The sequence below is a fragment of the Terrapene carolina genome, unplaced genomic scaffold, assembly GCF_002925995.2.
Source record: "Terrapene carolina triunguis isolate 2854851 unplaced genomic scaffold, T_m_triunguis-2.0 Scaffold247, whole genome shotgun sequence".
NCBI classification, from domain to species: domain Eukaryota; kingdom Metazoa; phylum Chordata; order Testudines; family Emydidae; genus Terrapene; species Terrapene triunguis.
In genome coordinates, this window is record NW_020664598.1 from 12,753,110 (window position 1) to 12,768,343 (window position 15,234).

Genomic DNA, 15,234 nt, shown 5'->3' on the forward strand with positions numbered 1-15,234 from the left:
TGGGAGTTTACAGCATCCACAACAATTGAACTGGGGGAGGATGAGAAAAAACAACTCTGTATCCCTAGCCGGGATGTAGTATTTTTTTTATTGGCCCATTTACATGACCGATGCCAGGCGTTTGCCAAATAGTCTTGGCTGGATCCAGAAGGGCCTTGTTGATTGGGAGGACTATACTGGAGGAGGAGCAGGAGTGCAAGATACCCATCATAAGCTCCTGGATATCTTTTTACCTCCTCTAGAGGTATCTGCAGTGTGTCTGCTACCCTTTTAGCCAAATCCTGAAATAGCCTGTAATCATCAGCTAAGGATGGTGGAGAGGCCATCCCTGCCTTGTCTAGGGAGGAATAGATATTTGTCCTTGACATGATTTCCTCCTTGAATCTGCCCTCTGGTTCTTCTATGATCTCCTCCGGATGTTCGGTGGTTCTGAATGTCATGGTTGAGGGGGAGAGTCTCAAGGGCTCACAGTGAGTTACATGCTGGATGCCTGGGAGATGTGAAGTCTATATGCTGCCGATGGATCCCAGTAGGGCCGCTAGGGCAGTGTGATAGTGCCTGGTGGTGGTGCCCATGGCTGACCATATCATGGTGGCTGAGGAGCAAGAGGAGGAGACTACTGGGGAGCCCCAGGTTGATATCGGGCACCATAAGGAGAGTATAAGGAGTGGTCAGAGACGACCTCCTCCAGCTCAGTATCTGAGTCACCACTAGAGAGTAGAGGTGCATGACACGCTGTCGGTGAAGATTCCCATGTCCGGAGAAGACTCTGTACCGGAGCCCCAGCACCGATCAAGGGAGACTCTAGTATATCGGATACTAGAGTTCTTGAGTGCCAGAACTCTTGTGGTGCTAACCAAACCAGTGCCAATGGCAGTTGTTGGTGAGTTGGTCTGCAGGGAATAGGGGATTTTGGCCATGTCGAGTGCTCCGAGGCTAGGTGGCTCACTGTTGACAGTGCCGATGGTGCTGCTCGTACTGGCAGCATCTTCTTAGTGGTGGATGGTCTCTGTCTTTGTCCTTATCTACCGGACCGTTGGCTCAGTGCCTATGCCCATCAGGCCTTTAGACGCATCAACAGTACCTGTCGCTTCTGACCTTCATGAGCTATGGGTACCGTGTTTGGACTGTCTCGGTGCCGACGATATTGAGCATGACAGCAATCTTTTTTGGCTGGCTCGGGGCTCTCTTTTTACAAGTCTTACGTGAGGGGTCTGCGGCTGTTTTCTTTGACCCATAGTCCCTAAATATCCAGGGCTATGGGGAAGATTTGTGCCATCTGGGTGACTCCTGGCATGGGTCCAGCGGAGGCTGAAGAGCTGCCTCCATCAGGATAAGTTTTTGTCTCAGCTCCTTGTCCTTCCGAGACCTGGGCTTGACTTGTTGGCAGAGAACACACTTCTCAGAAATGTGTTCTTCTCTGAAGCAGTGGATACAGTGAGAATGTTTAGCTGCTAGAGGGATGGCTTCTTTACACAAGAAGCACTTATTGAAACCAAGTGAGCCGGGCATATCCCGCGCTGGAGGAAAAAGGGCCCTAGACAAAGGGGAACTAAAAGTCTTTTCTTTTGGGGGGGGAAAGAGGAAGGAGAGAAAATAAAGAAAATCTACAACTAAGAGAAAAAGGGGATTAACTAGCTATTGAAATGCTGAAGGAAAGAGAAAATGATCCTCAAACGGACCGCTAATGGCTCCGTCTCTAGCCAGCGGCAGTTGAGAAGAAACTGAGGGGGCTCTCCTGTGCGCACTGGTTAGCCTTTTGGTGGGGCATGAGGAGGGGACGGTGCATGTGCAAGCCGAACGGACACTGCTATCAAAAGTTTTCTGATCAACAACGCAGGGACACAAGTACACCTACAGTGGAGCACCCACTACTTCTTTGAAGAAGAAAGCTGTTACATTCTTTGATGGCAACTGAAATACTTCACCCTGGATATAGCCCCCCTATAAACACAGATTTAAACTAGGGCTGTCAAGCGATTAAAAAAATTAATCGCGATTAATCGCACTGTTAAACAATAGAATACCATTTATTTAACTATTTTTGGACGTTTTCTACATTTTCAAATATATTGATTTCAATTACAACACAGAATACAAAGTGTACAGTGTTCATTTTATATTTATTTATTTTTGAACACAAGTATTTTCACTATAAATAGTATTTTTCAATTCACCTAATACAAGTACAGTAGTGCAATCTCTATCATGAAAGTTGAAGTTACAAATGTAGAATTATGTACAAAAAAAACTGCATTCCAAAAATAAAACAATGTAAAATTTTAGACCCTGCAAGTCCACTCAGTCTTACTTCTTGTTCAGCCAATCACTCAGACAAACAAGTTTGTTTACATTTGCAGGAGATAATGCTGCCCACTTCTTGTTTACAATGTCACCGGAAAGTGAGAACAGGCGTTCTCCTGGCACTGATGTAGCCAGCGTCGCAAGATATTGATGTGCCAGATGTGCTAAAGATTCATATGTCCCTTCATGCTTCAACCACCATTCCAGGGGACATGCGTCCATGCTGCTCACGAGTTCTGCTTGATAACAATCCAAAGCAGTGCGGACTGATGCATGTTTCATTTTCATTATCTGAGTCAGTTGCCACCAGCAGAAGGTTGATTTTCTTTTTTGGTGGTTTGGGTTCTGTTGTTTCTGCATCACAGTGTTGCTCTTTAAGACTTCTGAAAGCATGCTCCACACCTTGTCCCTCTCAGATTTTGGAAGGCACTTCAGATTCTTAAACCTTGGGTCGAGTGTTGTAGCTATCAGAGGCAGCTCCAGGCACCAGCGCACCGAGTGCGTGCCTGGGGCGGCAAGCTGCGGGGGGCAGCCTGCCGGTCGCTGTGAGGGCAGCAATCAGGTCTGTTGGTCCTATGGTTTCGGCGGCAATTCTGCAGCGGGTACGCCGAAGGCACAGGACTGGCGGACCTCCCGCAGGCATGCCGCCGAAGGCTGCCTCACTGCTATGCTTGGGGCGGCAAAATACATAGAGCCGCCCCTGGTAGCTATCTTTAGAAATCTCACATTGGTACCTTCTTTGTGTTTTGTCAAATCTTCAGTGAAAGTGTTCTTAAAATGAACATGCGCTGGGTCATTATCCGAGACTACTATAACATGAAATATATGCAGAATGCAGATAAAACAGAGCAGGGGACATACAATGCTCCCCCAAGGAGTTCAGTCACGAATTTAATTAATGCATTATTTTTTTAAATGAGTGTAATCAGCATGGAAGTACGTCCTCTGAAATGGTGGCCAAAGCATGAAGGGGCATACAAATGTTTAGCATATCTGGCACGTAAATATCTTGCAATGCCATGCAAATGTCTGTTGTCACTTTCTGGTGACACCATAAATAAGAAGAGGGCAGCATTAACTCCCAAAAATGTAAACAAACTTGTTTGTCTTAGTGGTTGGCTGAACAAGAAGTAGGACTGAGTGGACTTGTAGGCTCTGAAGTTTTATTTTGTTTTTGAGTGCAGTTATGTAACCAAAAAAAAAAAATCTACATTTGAAAGTTGCACTTTCACGACAAAGATTGCACTACAGTACTTGTATGAGATTAATTGAAAAATACTATTTCTTTTATCATTTTTACAGTGCAAATATTTGTAATAAAAATAATATACACTTTTATTTCAATTACCACACAGAATACAATATATATGAAAATGAAGAAAAACATCCAAAATATTTAATAAATTTCAATTGGTATTCTATTGTTTAACAGTGCGATTAAAACTGCAATTACTCGTAATTAATTTTTTTTTAGTTAATCGTGAGAGTTAACTGCGATTAATGGACAGCTCTAATTTAAACATGCCAAAAACACTATTATATGTTGTAAATGAAGAGAAAAAAAAAATACAGGTGGAGCTAAAAAAATCATCATCAACATCAATGCAAAAATAATTCCTACATATATCCAAGGGGAAACCTCATTGCTACGTAATGCTACTGATTCTACAGCTGAAAAAATAACCAATAAAATATTGAGTTGAATTGCTGCAGATGCCATCCATGAATGCAAACAGAAGCATGACAAGAAGGTCTCTACCCCCTACTCAGACAATGAAAGTGAGATAAAGATGACAGAACTTCTGAAGGTCGTAAGTATTCAATACACAACTTAACCTTCATTGAAAAAGTAGTAACACTTAACAGTCCAAAAGCACATTACTGAAATTCAAAAATTCTTCTGTAATTCTAAATCAGTTTCATGCTTGGCTGACTGCAAAAGGAGGACTGAGGCCGCAGCTTCCCAGTGACTCCTGGCAGAACTTTCACAATGACTGCCTTGCTATATTTGCATCTACCATTTACATATGTTTCGACTTGTGCTGAGCACAAGCAAGACTTATCAAAACAGCATGTGTATTACAGAAGAGTCTCTACAGAGGAGCACTATGCTTACAAAAGCAATTGAGGGCGTGAGAGAAGGTACTTTCCCAACCTGTTTTTAAAAAAGTGTATAGTCAAAACTCATATCCCCATTCTTGAGCTTTGGCTTTATCATCAAAGAAATTAAAGCAGCTAAACTTAAGCCTTTTCCGCAGGCTTAGCTTGTTCTGCACTTCCTTCCTCAGGACTGCTCGGAACATATTCCAGATTCTCCCTACAGTCACCTCCATCTCCTTTTTACCAGGATGGGATAACAAGCCACCTGCCCCAAATCACACAACACTTTCCCTGCAAGATCAATATCTGGAATGGGATGTGAATGAGGCTGTTACATACCTTCCTCACTAGAGCTCATGGCGTATACACTTTGGTTTCCCTATTATCCTACACAATCCCCTTTGTGATCCAACTCTCAAAGATCCTCACTCAAGAAATCGTGACAGTGCCAGTGACATTCCAGTATTGGAGTGAGTGAGAGATTTAGGTACAGGAGCAAATTTGCGATAGTTTTTAGTTTTAGATATTGGCCCAATTTGTGCATGAATGGATTTTTAAAATTGTTTTGTACATATACCCAGAGATTTAAATACATGAATATAAATAAAATACTATTTTGATTTTCATTTGACCAACTCCTGTTTCCTTCTCTAGCATTTACCTGAGTAGTGCAATCAGGCTCAGATTCTTCTGAATCAGAAATATCAGAGTACTCTGAGGATCCATTCCTGAGTTCTGATTTCACACTTTCAAAGAACACTGGAAATAAAGGACAAAATTAGTTCTTAAATCTATCATTTCACATTCACCTTCAAAAACAATAATCACATGTATTTAGTTTTCAACATCTGGTTTCAAAAGTCCCCGCAAATGTCCAAAAAACAATCTATAAAATCTTATGTTATGCTATTTAGTGAAGCCACTTTCCTTTTAAGAGAGACCTCTCTCTCTAGATGCCTTTACCCCAAATTACTGATGTGTAGTCTCAATCTGAACTACATCTTAACAGTTTTTGTCTTGGAATTTCCTTGTTGTTTCTAATTAAAAGTTTCATACACGAAAACTAAACAAGAATCTCAAGGAGACTATTGCCATGTGATTTTTTTAATGATTTGCAGATATGAACACACAGTTTAGGTTAGTCAAGACCAAAGAGGATTTCAGTCCTTACCAAGCTAGGTGAATGGGCAACAAAAATGGCAAATGAATTTTTATGTTGATAATAGTGAAGTAATGCACGGGGGGGGTGGGGAGGGGCGGGAGGAGAGACATACACCTTATAAGGTTCTAACTATCAACTCAGGAAAGGGACCTGGGTATCACTATAGACAGCTCAATTAAGACTTCTGCTTAATGTGCAACTACCATGAAAAACAGCAAAGAAAGTGTTAGGATAAGGAATGTGATGGAGAATATGGAAATTAGAATACCATTATATAAAATCTATGGTACAGCCTCATCCAGAATACTGAACGTAGTACCAGTCAGCCCATTTCTAAAAGGATATTGAAGAATTAAAGGGGATTCAGAGAATGATGGCAAGAACATTTGGGGCGTGGAAAAATTCATATGAAGAGACTCAGACTGTTCACCTTAGAAAGGGGATGAAAATAATGAATGGTCTAGAGAAGATAGATCAGGAGCTTCTGTTCTCCCTGTCTCATAACACAAGAACAAGGGGACATTTGATAAAATTAAAAGGTAGCAAATAAAAGGAAATACTTTATCATACAACATGCAGGGCCGACGAGGGGGGGGAAGCTGATACAAATTACCAGGGCCCGGCGGTCCGGGGCCCGGCTTCCCCCCCCCCCGTAGGCCTTATTTAGCCGGTCCGCCCTTGCTGGGGGGCCCGAAAAAAAAATTTCACTGGGGCCTGAATCAGCTCTCGGGGGCCCTGACAACATGTACTTGGACTATAGAACGCATTTCCATAGGAAACCATTGAGGCCAAGAAGGGATCAGACGTTTGGGTAACAAAAATATCCAGAATTATCATCGTTAATGCTAGAACAAATTTTAGAATGGATATTAAACCTCATGCTTAAGGGCTTAAGGCAATCTTTAATTATGAGACCTAACATGGGGGACATATCCTACATTTGCCTACTGTGGGGTCCTTACATCTTCCTTGGAAACTTTCGGTGCTAGCCACTGTTGGAGACAGGATACTTGACTACATAGATTTCAGGTCTGATCCAGTATGGCAGTTCCTATAAGCAGCCAGAGCACACCAGCCAGTTTTACCACTACTTTGTTTTGCCAGAGCAGTGCAAAGCAGATAGGAGGGAGAAGGAAATTGGGATATACCTTCTGTCTTTCAGATTCTCCATGCCTGTTGCAACTTTCTATATTCTCCTGCACACATCGCAAATTATTCCCTCCCTACCTGTCTTCCACATTCCCCGGCGCAGACCTGCCGCAGTTTCCCCCTCCCTGTTGCACCATCTACAACTTTCATGCGCATACATACATCCACATATACCCTACTTGACCCCTCCCTCCTGCTCTATCCATTGAGTAAATCTGGTGCAATGGATAGCTTTTGAAAACATATTGAAGATTTTTTTTTTTTTTTTTTTTTTTACTTTTTATAACTGAAAATTTATCTATCAGCAGAAACTGGTGCATAAATCTTCTTCAGAGAAACTCACAAAACTGCCCTCTTTCAAAATTGCCACCTTGGCCCCCTGTGAAAATGAAGCCAATCTGCCCCCATGGAAGATGATGGCTCCTTATGTTGTCAAGAGGCAGAAGGGAACATTCTGAGGAACAAGTGAATGGAGATAGTGGCCAATCTTTGCTAAGGACAAACTGTGGCCTTAGCCCCATTGAGAACAATGGAAGATGGCAGCTCTTTTAAAGAAGGCAGTTTCTTCATGGAATTCTCTGCATGAGATTATTCTTTACTTTCTGCATAAAACTTCAGTTATGAAGAATAATGGCAAAAAATTACCATAAGCCTTAAATTCTTCAACTGCAGCCTATGCACAAAATCTCAGTGAGTTTTAACTATAAGGGAAGTTCAAAAAGTCTATTATTCAATTAAGTCTGACACTGAGGGCTAAATTTCTTAAAGGACCCATTTTCAAATTAATTTTTACTCAAATTATTTACCAGATTTACTTGAAAATTTTCAGAAAATTTATTCTTTACTCAGAGTAAGTGCTGTAATTTTAGCAAGGATAACCCTGTATTTTTCCATATGTAACAAAGAGGTTGAATTCCTGCTTTAAGTGAAAAGCTCAACTCAAATCTTAAACAATGGAGGCACCAGTTTCTGGTTCATAATTATCTACATACCTACATATCACACACTTAGCCAAATGTACCTAAAGCAAGAACCATTTGGTGAAAAGCCATATTCCAGTTGGTTGGTACCAAGTTCCACAGACAAGGTTCACAGTACAAGTGGACTTTGTTCTGGTCATAAAAGGATGCGGAGTTGTTTAGTTCCAGCAAAAACAAGCTTACTGTTCAGTGGTTTCTGGGCATCTGCAGTCCCTTGTCCTTCCAACCCTGAGCTCTGGTCTTCCATCTTAATAGTCTTTGTCTTTTTTGACCTCGTCCTGTCATCCTCATCCTCACTGTCTGCCGTGTAAAGACTTCGATCTGTAAATGGCCGTCGCTCATCTCTATCTCACAAGAAATTAAAATATTACAAGCGTTATTTACTGAATTGTATATTATTTACAGAGTCCTACATAAAATAGTCATTCACATTCTTTATTATTTGCAATATTCTCTTAGAGGCAAGTTTCTCATTCTCACACTGTCTGTCCTTTTCTTCTCCTTTTACCAAACTTTTTCCCACTGCATTCCCTCTGCAGCAACAGCCACATGGTTCTACATTTTACTTCCTTTTTTGTGTATCATAATTGTGTCAGCATGTTTTGGGAAGATTTATTAGTACATTCATGTTCCTCCTGGAACCTGGACTCTGAACATATTAAATTTGACCCTATGGTATTTCTGATGAGAATTTTTTGTTTGGAGAGTATTTACTTTATCCTTCTAACAAATCTGTGGATTTAAAAATATTTACAATTTGAAGTTTAATCAAATAACTGAATTTAATACAACTAAATGCACATGCAAGATACCTCCTTTTTTCTTTCCCTCCCAGCATCCTAATATCTCTTTGCTTCCCTAGCAGCACAGAGGTGCTACTGGACCCTTCTCCACTCTGCTTTCAGCATGAAGCCTTATGATAAGTGTGAGGGAAGACACAAGCTACCAGAAGTAGAAGGGAAGAACTCTGTCAAAAAATGAGAGTGCGCCAATCCAAAATGACTGGGAACAAGTGATCCATAAGCAACTTTATACCTGATGATTCTTCCATTTGAAAGCAGAAGGCGTAGATCATTGTCCTTTGTTCTCCATTCAGGTACTGTAGAAGATGGCTGAAAGGGCTTGTTAAATCTTCCATTCAGTTTAGAGTTTGCTATGTCCTAAAGAATCAAAAGCAGGACTGTTTATTATTTCCTCAAATGACAAGAGTTTACACAAATTTTCTCTGCAATCCACAGCAGCATTTCTCCCCAAAAGATCATAGTGAATATTTCTGATAGCCAGCAGAGGAAAGCTGAAGCTGGCTATCAATGGCTGAAGTGGCTTGGATAGAACAGGTTTGGATATAAGCAATACAAAATTGCTGGATTTCATTCCCTCACCTTTGGATTTTTTTCTGCTTATTGTGACCACCCTCCATTGCTATATGCCAACAAACATCCTTCCAGACAAGTATGTTGAAAACTGCTCCCTCTAGAAGTTATCCTTGTTCTCAAATCATAGGAACAGCAACATGGTGATGCAAACCAAAGGTTAAGTGGGCAACTGGTATGGCAACTACTACCTAACCCACTGTGACAATTAGGTCCAGACACTCCAAGGGGAGGACAAAAAGGTTTAAAACCCAACAAACTAAACAGTTAAACCAAATGATTATATACTATGCTATTTTACTATAAGAGTTTATCAAGTAAGATCTTTTATGAAAGCTTGTAATGCACTGAACTAAATAGTCATTATGAGCTACGTATACAGATTATGGTTATGAAGGGGTGGGGGGGGGTGTATGTGGAAAATTGAAACTAACTGTGGTGCAACTTCAGCAATACCTCCCATCAGGCAGAGGGGGGCTACCTCCCCAAACAGATGTGCCTGACTTCAAGCCATCATCCAGTCCAGGAAAAAATAATGAGGAACCATCACAGCAAATGAGAACAGCTTAAAACCGAAAAGAAAACCCCAGTCTTCGGAAACTAAGAAAGAAGGAAAATTTCCACATTTTGAATATCTATAGTGACTAAAGGAAAAAACCCTGCAAACTCTTAAAATGCAAGAGGTCTGAACTAAAGAGCATCCAGAACTTGGAGGAATGTCTTTTTGTGGGAGACTGTTCATGAACGCTGGATCCCTCCTGTAGCTAGGATCTATGCTGGGAAACTTTTAAGACATTAGAAAAAAGATTTTATCGAATATGAAAGTGTAAAGCCTGAGCTTGCATCTCTGTTTATTTTCTATGTAACTTGCATGTTTGCTTTCCTTACTATTTCATCTTTGAATCTGCGTTTTTTCTATTAAATAAACTTTTTGTTTATTTTTACCCCAAGCAGCTCTCTAGTGTGCAAATGGTGTGGAGCATGTATATGCCAAAGTAAGCTAATAACAGGGGGGTGGGGGAGAGGGAGAGGAGAGGGGCTGGCTTCATGCCTTGGGTGTGACACACCAAAGGGGAATGGTCTGAGTATCTGGTAACTAAGAACTTGGGGAAGATGTATTTGGGGAGACCTGGAATTGGAAGGTTGGCGTCACTCAGCAAAGAGTAACTAGGCTGGTGAGAACCAGGATGAGACCTTATGCTTGAGGCCATACTGGTGTCAGGGAACTGAACCAGCCCAAAGGCCCCCAAAGTTACACGACACGGAATGACAGAACCCTTTACTGGTCTGGGTGGACCCCAAAACATCACACCCACTAGCTAGTCTCTGCCAGTGGAAAAATCCCACAATGCCCAGTAACCTGCCCATAAATTGAATTTTCTTCCTAACTCCAAGAATGGCTTATCCTCTGAAACAGGAGTGTTTACATCCCTTTTAGAAAATACACAATTACATTAGATGAAAAACTATGTCCTCAATATCCATATGAATGGAGAAATATTTTTGAATCCTTCTAGGCTCTTTTTGAATTACATCTTGTGGCAATGAGTTTCACAGGTTAATTATTTTGTATAAAAAATTAAATTTAACTTGTTGCCTTTCAGTTTAATGGAATGTCTCTTGATCTTGTATTATGAGAAAACAGCAAATAAGAGCACCCAGTTCACTTTTCTCTGACATTCACTGTTTTGCATACTTCTAACATACTCTCTCAGCCTCTCCTGTCTGAACTAAATATCCCCAATATTTTCACTGTTTTAGAAGTTCTTTATGCCATAATTATTTTTATCTTCTCAATCTCCTATGTTTTCCTATATCCTTTTTGAGATAGGATGGCCAGATCTCTCACAATAATTTAGGTGAGAGTTACCTAATTTATACAGTGGCATTATAATACATTTTTTATCCAATTTCTTATGCTGTTTTTCACACCTTAATATATGGCTTAAACTTTTTATACATTCTAGTTTTTGTCTTTTATGTCCATGAAATGTAATACTTGCCTCCTCCCATGGGGACATCTCCAGCCTTTTGAGTACCTCCCTTGTGTGGAGCTCCAGGATATCCAGATTAGAAGGTACTTTGATCGTATGATCTCGCAGTTTCCTCACTTTTCTTCTGGAATGGTGAGGAGAGGTTGCTTCATGTGAGGAAACTGGGCACATACCAAGAATTCCCTGAGTTTTAACTGGTTTGCTGTTCTCCTCCTTTAATTGAAAACAAATATTTCAGAGGGGTCTGTCAGGGACAAGTCCACACATTTAATTAGGGTTTCCCATTCACATAAATGAATGAAAAATCATAAAAAGAAACAAAAGTGTAGGTCTTTTGGGGAGGTCCTGTGTTTTCTGATGGATCTGTACAGCATCTAGCAGGAGACCCCTCTCCTAATTGGGGCCTTTAGGTGCTACCACAATATAATCACCACCACCACATACAATTGTTAGGGCAGCATATTTGTAATAGTGGTACAAATTTCAGATACCATGATTTTTCTGTGTCTCCATGATCCAACCCAACCATCCCCGCAGCGCTCCCCCATTAAATAGCATTCCTGTGATTTTATACACCATTTCCTCCTAAATCCGATGACTTTTACTAAATTTACTTTTTCTGTGATTTTTGATAAAAATTGCTATGACAACTCTGCTGCCTTAACCACTGTTTACACAAAGGAAGTACAGGGCATATACCCATTACACTCAGCAGACCACTACTCTCCTCAGTTTCCAGCACTGCTCTCATCACAGGACTATGCTCATTGCAAAGACTAGGAATCCTAATCATTGAAGGACTCTTAGTAGTAAAGTGCACAATATGCCCAATACAAAATACAGAGAAGAAAAAATAAAGGAAAAAGAAAAGATGGTGATACACTAGACAAAAGAGCAGAAAATGTTCAAAAGAAAAAGGACAGACAAGGGGAGAAGAAAGGAGACAAAATACTAAGATCTAAGAAAGGGCTCTCAATGTATAACCTTACAAGAGCATAATCTAAAAAAAAAAAAAAAAGGTAAATATTTAAAAACTAGAACTCTTAGAAGTTTTCACTTGCTTTTGAAAAGATTTAAGTTTTCCAATTTTAGAATAAAGATTATACAATTTAAAAATTGCTATGTTTTTGGTTAATCAGAAATACTGACAGTTAGACAACCTCCAAAAATTTTCCACCTGGCCTTCTACTTTCAAAAATAAATGGCAAGGACAATAAATAAGTGACACTGCAGAAAACAATGACCCTAAAGTTGCAACTACCGTAAAGCTATAAGCTCAAAGTGATCAAGTACCCTTTTTGTAAATATTACAGTTTTTACAATAATTCAAAGATATAAGAGAAACACAGTAACCTGTGTGCAGTTCAGTAATGTCTTCTAGTCTTACCTCTACAGAGCGAATCACTTTAGAGAGTTCTTTAATGAGATGCCCAGGCCTAACATTGTCAGGAATTTCAAAGGCATGTTCTGTTACAAGCTGTACGTGAAGAGTGGAAAAAGATAAAATAAGTTATACTAAGATAAAAATCAAGTCTATATAGTAGACAACTATAAAGTAGATGAAACTATGAAAAGCCTAGATCCAAAGAAAATCTATTCAAATTAAGCCAGAGTACTTACTAGTAATAGTTAGAGTAGATTGACAGTATGAATGAATATACATGCAGGGGAATCCAGTCAGAACTCTAGAAAGCAGCACTGCATGTTTGGTCTCAAGGATATTTAAGGGAGTGCAACATCAACTATCCCTCAGCTCTTTCCATTTTCTCAGAATCCTTAGCAAAGAATCTAAAGAAGTGGGGACAGGAAGCCATACTGACGATTTATTTAACTGACTACTTCTACTGGAAAAAACTTCTCTTTCTCCTTTGAGTATGGTCAGTATGGAACCCTACTTGGGGAGATTCCTAATAGTAACAATGTTAAAAGCAGGTGGGGTCTGAAGAGAATTCAGTTACATTAAGGTCACAACACTAATCTGAATTGGGCCTCAGATCTAAAAGCCAAATCAAAAGCAATGCTGAGTAAATGCATGAATTGATCTCCAGGCAGCATCCTTGTATATTTCAGTGATGGAGCCTATTTTAAACCTGGTAGAGCATGATCCAAGGCCTTATGGTATTGAAAAGCCTGCAAGGCCATAATAGTGTGTGTTCACTTTAATCCATTTAGACAATATATGTGCATAGATGGGTTTTCCCCATAGATTTATCTTCAGTCAGTATAAGTAGTACATGAAGGCTTAGTTCTAGCTAGTTAACTGAGAATTTGCTTAACATCTAAACCAGGGGTTCTCAAACTGGGGGTTGGGACCCCTCAGGGGGTCAGGTCATGAGGTTATTACATAGGGGTCGCAAGCTGTCAGCCTCCACCCTAAACCCCGCTTTGCCTCCAGCATTTATAATGGTGTTAAATTTCTAACAAAGTGTTTTTAATTTATACGAGGGGTCGCATTCAGAGGCTTGCTATGTGAAAGGGGTCAAATACAAAAGTTTGAGAACCACTGATCTAAACTATATAACCTAACTTCTCCAAAGATCCACATATAGGAAAAAGCACAAGTATACAGAACGACTGGGATGAAATCAGAGACCACCCTAGTTGAGAACTAATGCCTTCTTTCCTTATGAAACACACTGTATCGAACAATCAGCCATCAGCCTGTACTGATTTTATATTTCTGGCACCTTTTTGAGAATCTAGTTTTCTTTTGATAGTTGGAAAGAGCAGGCTCTCCTTTAACAGATGATGTAATACATCGCTGTAATGTTAAAGCTGTATTAATATCATTATAATTGATTTTATGGAAAATATTAAATTGACTGCTGTGAGATTACTTACCAGTAACTGTTGTTCTTCGAGCAAGCAATGCACATTGGGGCTACTCACGCCTTCCGTCCCTATCCCCCCAGATGATTCAAAAGAGGAGTGGCCCCAACGGCCCTTCAGTTCCTTCCCTAATTTCACATTTATTTACCTGAGGCCTTGTCTACACTAGAAAGTATTTGCCGGTATAGTTAAATCAGCAAACCCTAGTAGCGGAGACAGTTTATACCAGCAAGGGTTCATTTGCTGGTATAGCTTATACCAATTCCCTGAACAAAATAAGCTATGCCAGCAAACGGACTTCTTTGCCAGTGTAACTGCATCTACACTAGAGCTTTTGCTGGCATAGCTTTGTCAGGCCAGGGTGTGATTTGTTTCACACTCCTAATCAACAAATCTATGTCAGCAAAACTTAAGTGCAGAACCAGACCTGAGACTCCAAAGAAGAGGGAAAGATGGGTGGTAAGTATTAATATGCAGAGGCAACATTCGAAGAACAGTTACTGGAAGTAACCTCTTTCTTCTTTGGGTATGTCTACACTACGGGATTAATCCGAATTTAGATAATTCGAATTTGGGAAACAGGTTGTATAAATTCGATTGTGCGCGTCCACACTAAGCACATTAATTCGGTTTTTAACCACATTAATTCGGTGGTGTGCGGCCACACTACCCCATTAATTTAACCACAGTAATTCGGTGGTGTGCGGCCACACTAACCCTAATTCGAATTAACAAAATCGATTTAGGCGCTACTCCGCTCGTCGAGGTGGAGTACAGAAATCGATTTTAAGTGCCCTTTAATTCGAATTAACTGGCTCTGTAGTGTGGACGGGTGAAGGGTTAATTCGGATTAACGCAGCTAAATCCGAATTAAAGTCGTAGTGTAGACCAGGCCTTTGAGTGGCCTCTGCATCTTCCCACTTGGCGTTTAGCAAGCAATACACCCCCCCTAGAAAAGTGGGCTGAGGCCTTCTAGGTAAGCAAGGATTGCAAATCTACCAAAACAAAAACAAAAACAAACCAGCATCAGCTATAGACAGCAGGTCAAGCTAATATTGAAAATGACCACAATTTCACCCTCCAATCCTTTTCAACATTTCTATGCAGCCACTAAGTGAACTGGTCAGACGCATGGACTCAAGGGCCAGCAATATGCAGATGATACACAGCTCTACCTATCCTTCACTACATATAACCACCTTACCACCATCAAGATGACCCAGGGCATAGATGAGATGAGCTCACAGATGAACAGCTGGCCGAAGCTGAACCCGAGGAAGAAATGGAGGATGCTGGTGGGCAGATGAAAACATACTAAACAGTACATACCCACAGTGAAGTCT

General features: G+C 40.5%; 1 protein-coding gene across 1 annotated transcript in view; it reads right to left on the bottom strand.

Annotated features, from left to right (window-relative positions):
* KDM7A (lysine demethylase 7A) overlaps positions 1 to 15,234 on the bottom strand; it is a 99,925-nt gene that overhangs the window by 13,264 nt on the left and 71,427 nt on the right. The window contains exons 11-15 of the mRNA XM_024211588.2: positions 12,450 to 12,539; positions 11,072 to 11,275; positions 8,731 to 8,855; positions 7,879 to 8,039; positions 5,066 to 5,163 (exon numbers count right to left, since the gene is read on the bottom strand). Coding sequence (XP_024067356.1) covers positions 5,066 to 5,163; positions 7,879 to 8,039; positions 8,731 to 8,855; positions 11,072 to 11,275; positions 12,450 to 12,539 — 678 coding nt within the window. The remainder of the gene's footprint in view (positions 1 to 5,065; positions 5,164 to 7,878; positions 8,040 to 8,730; positions 8,856 to 11,071; positions 11,276 to 12,449; positions 12,540 to 15,234) is intronic.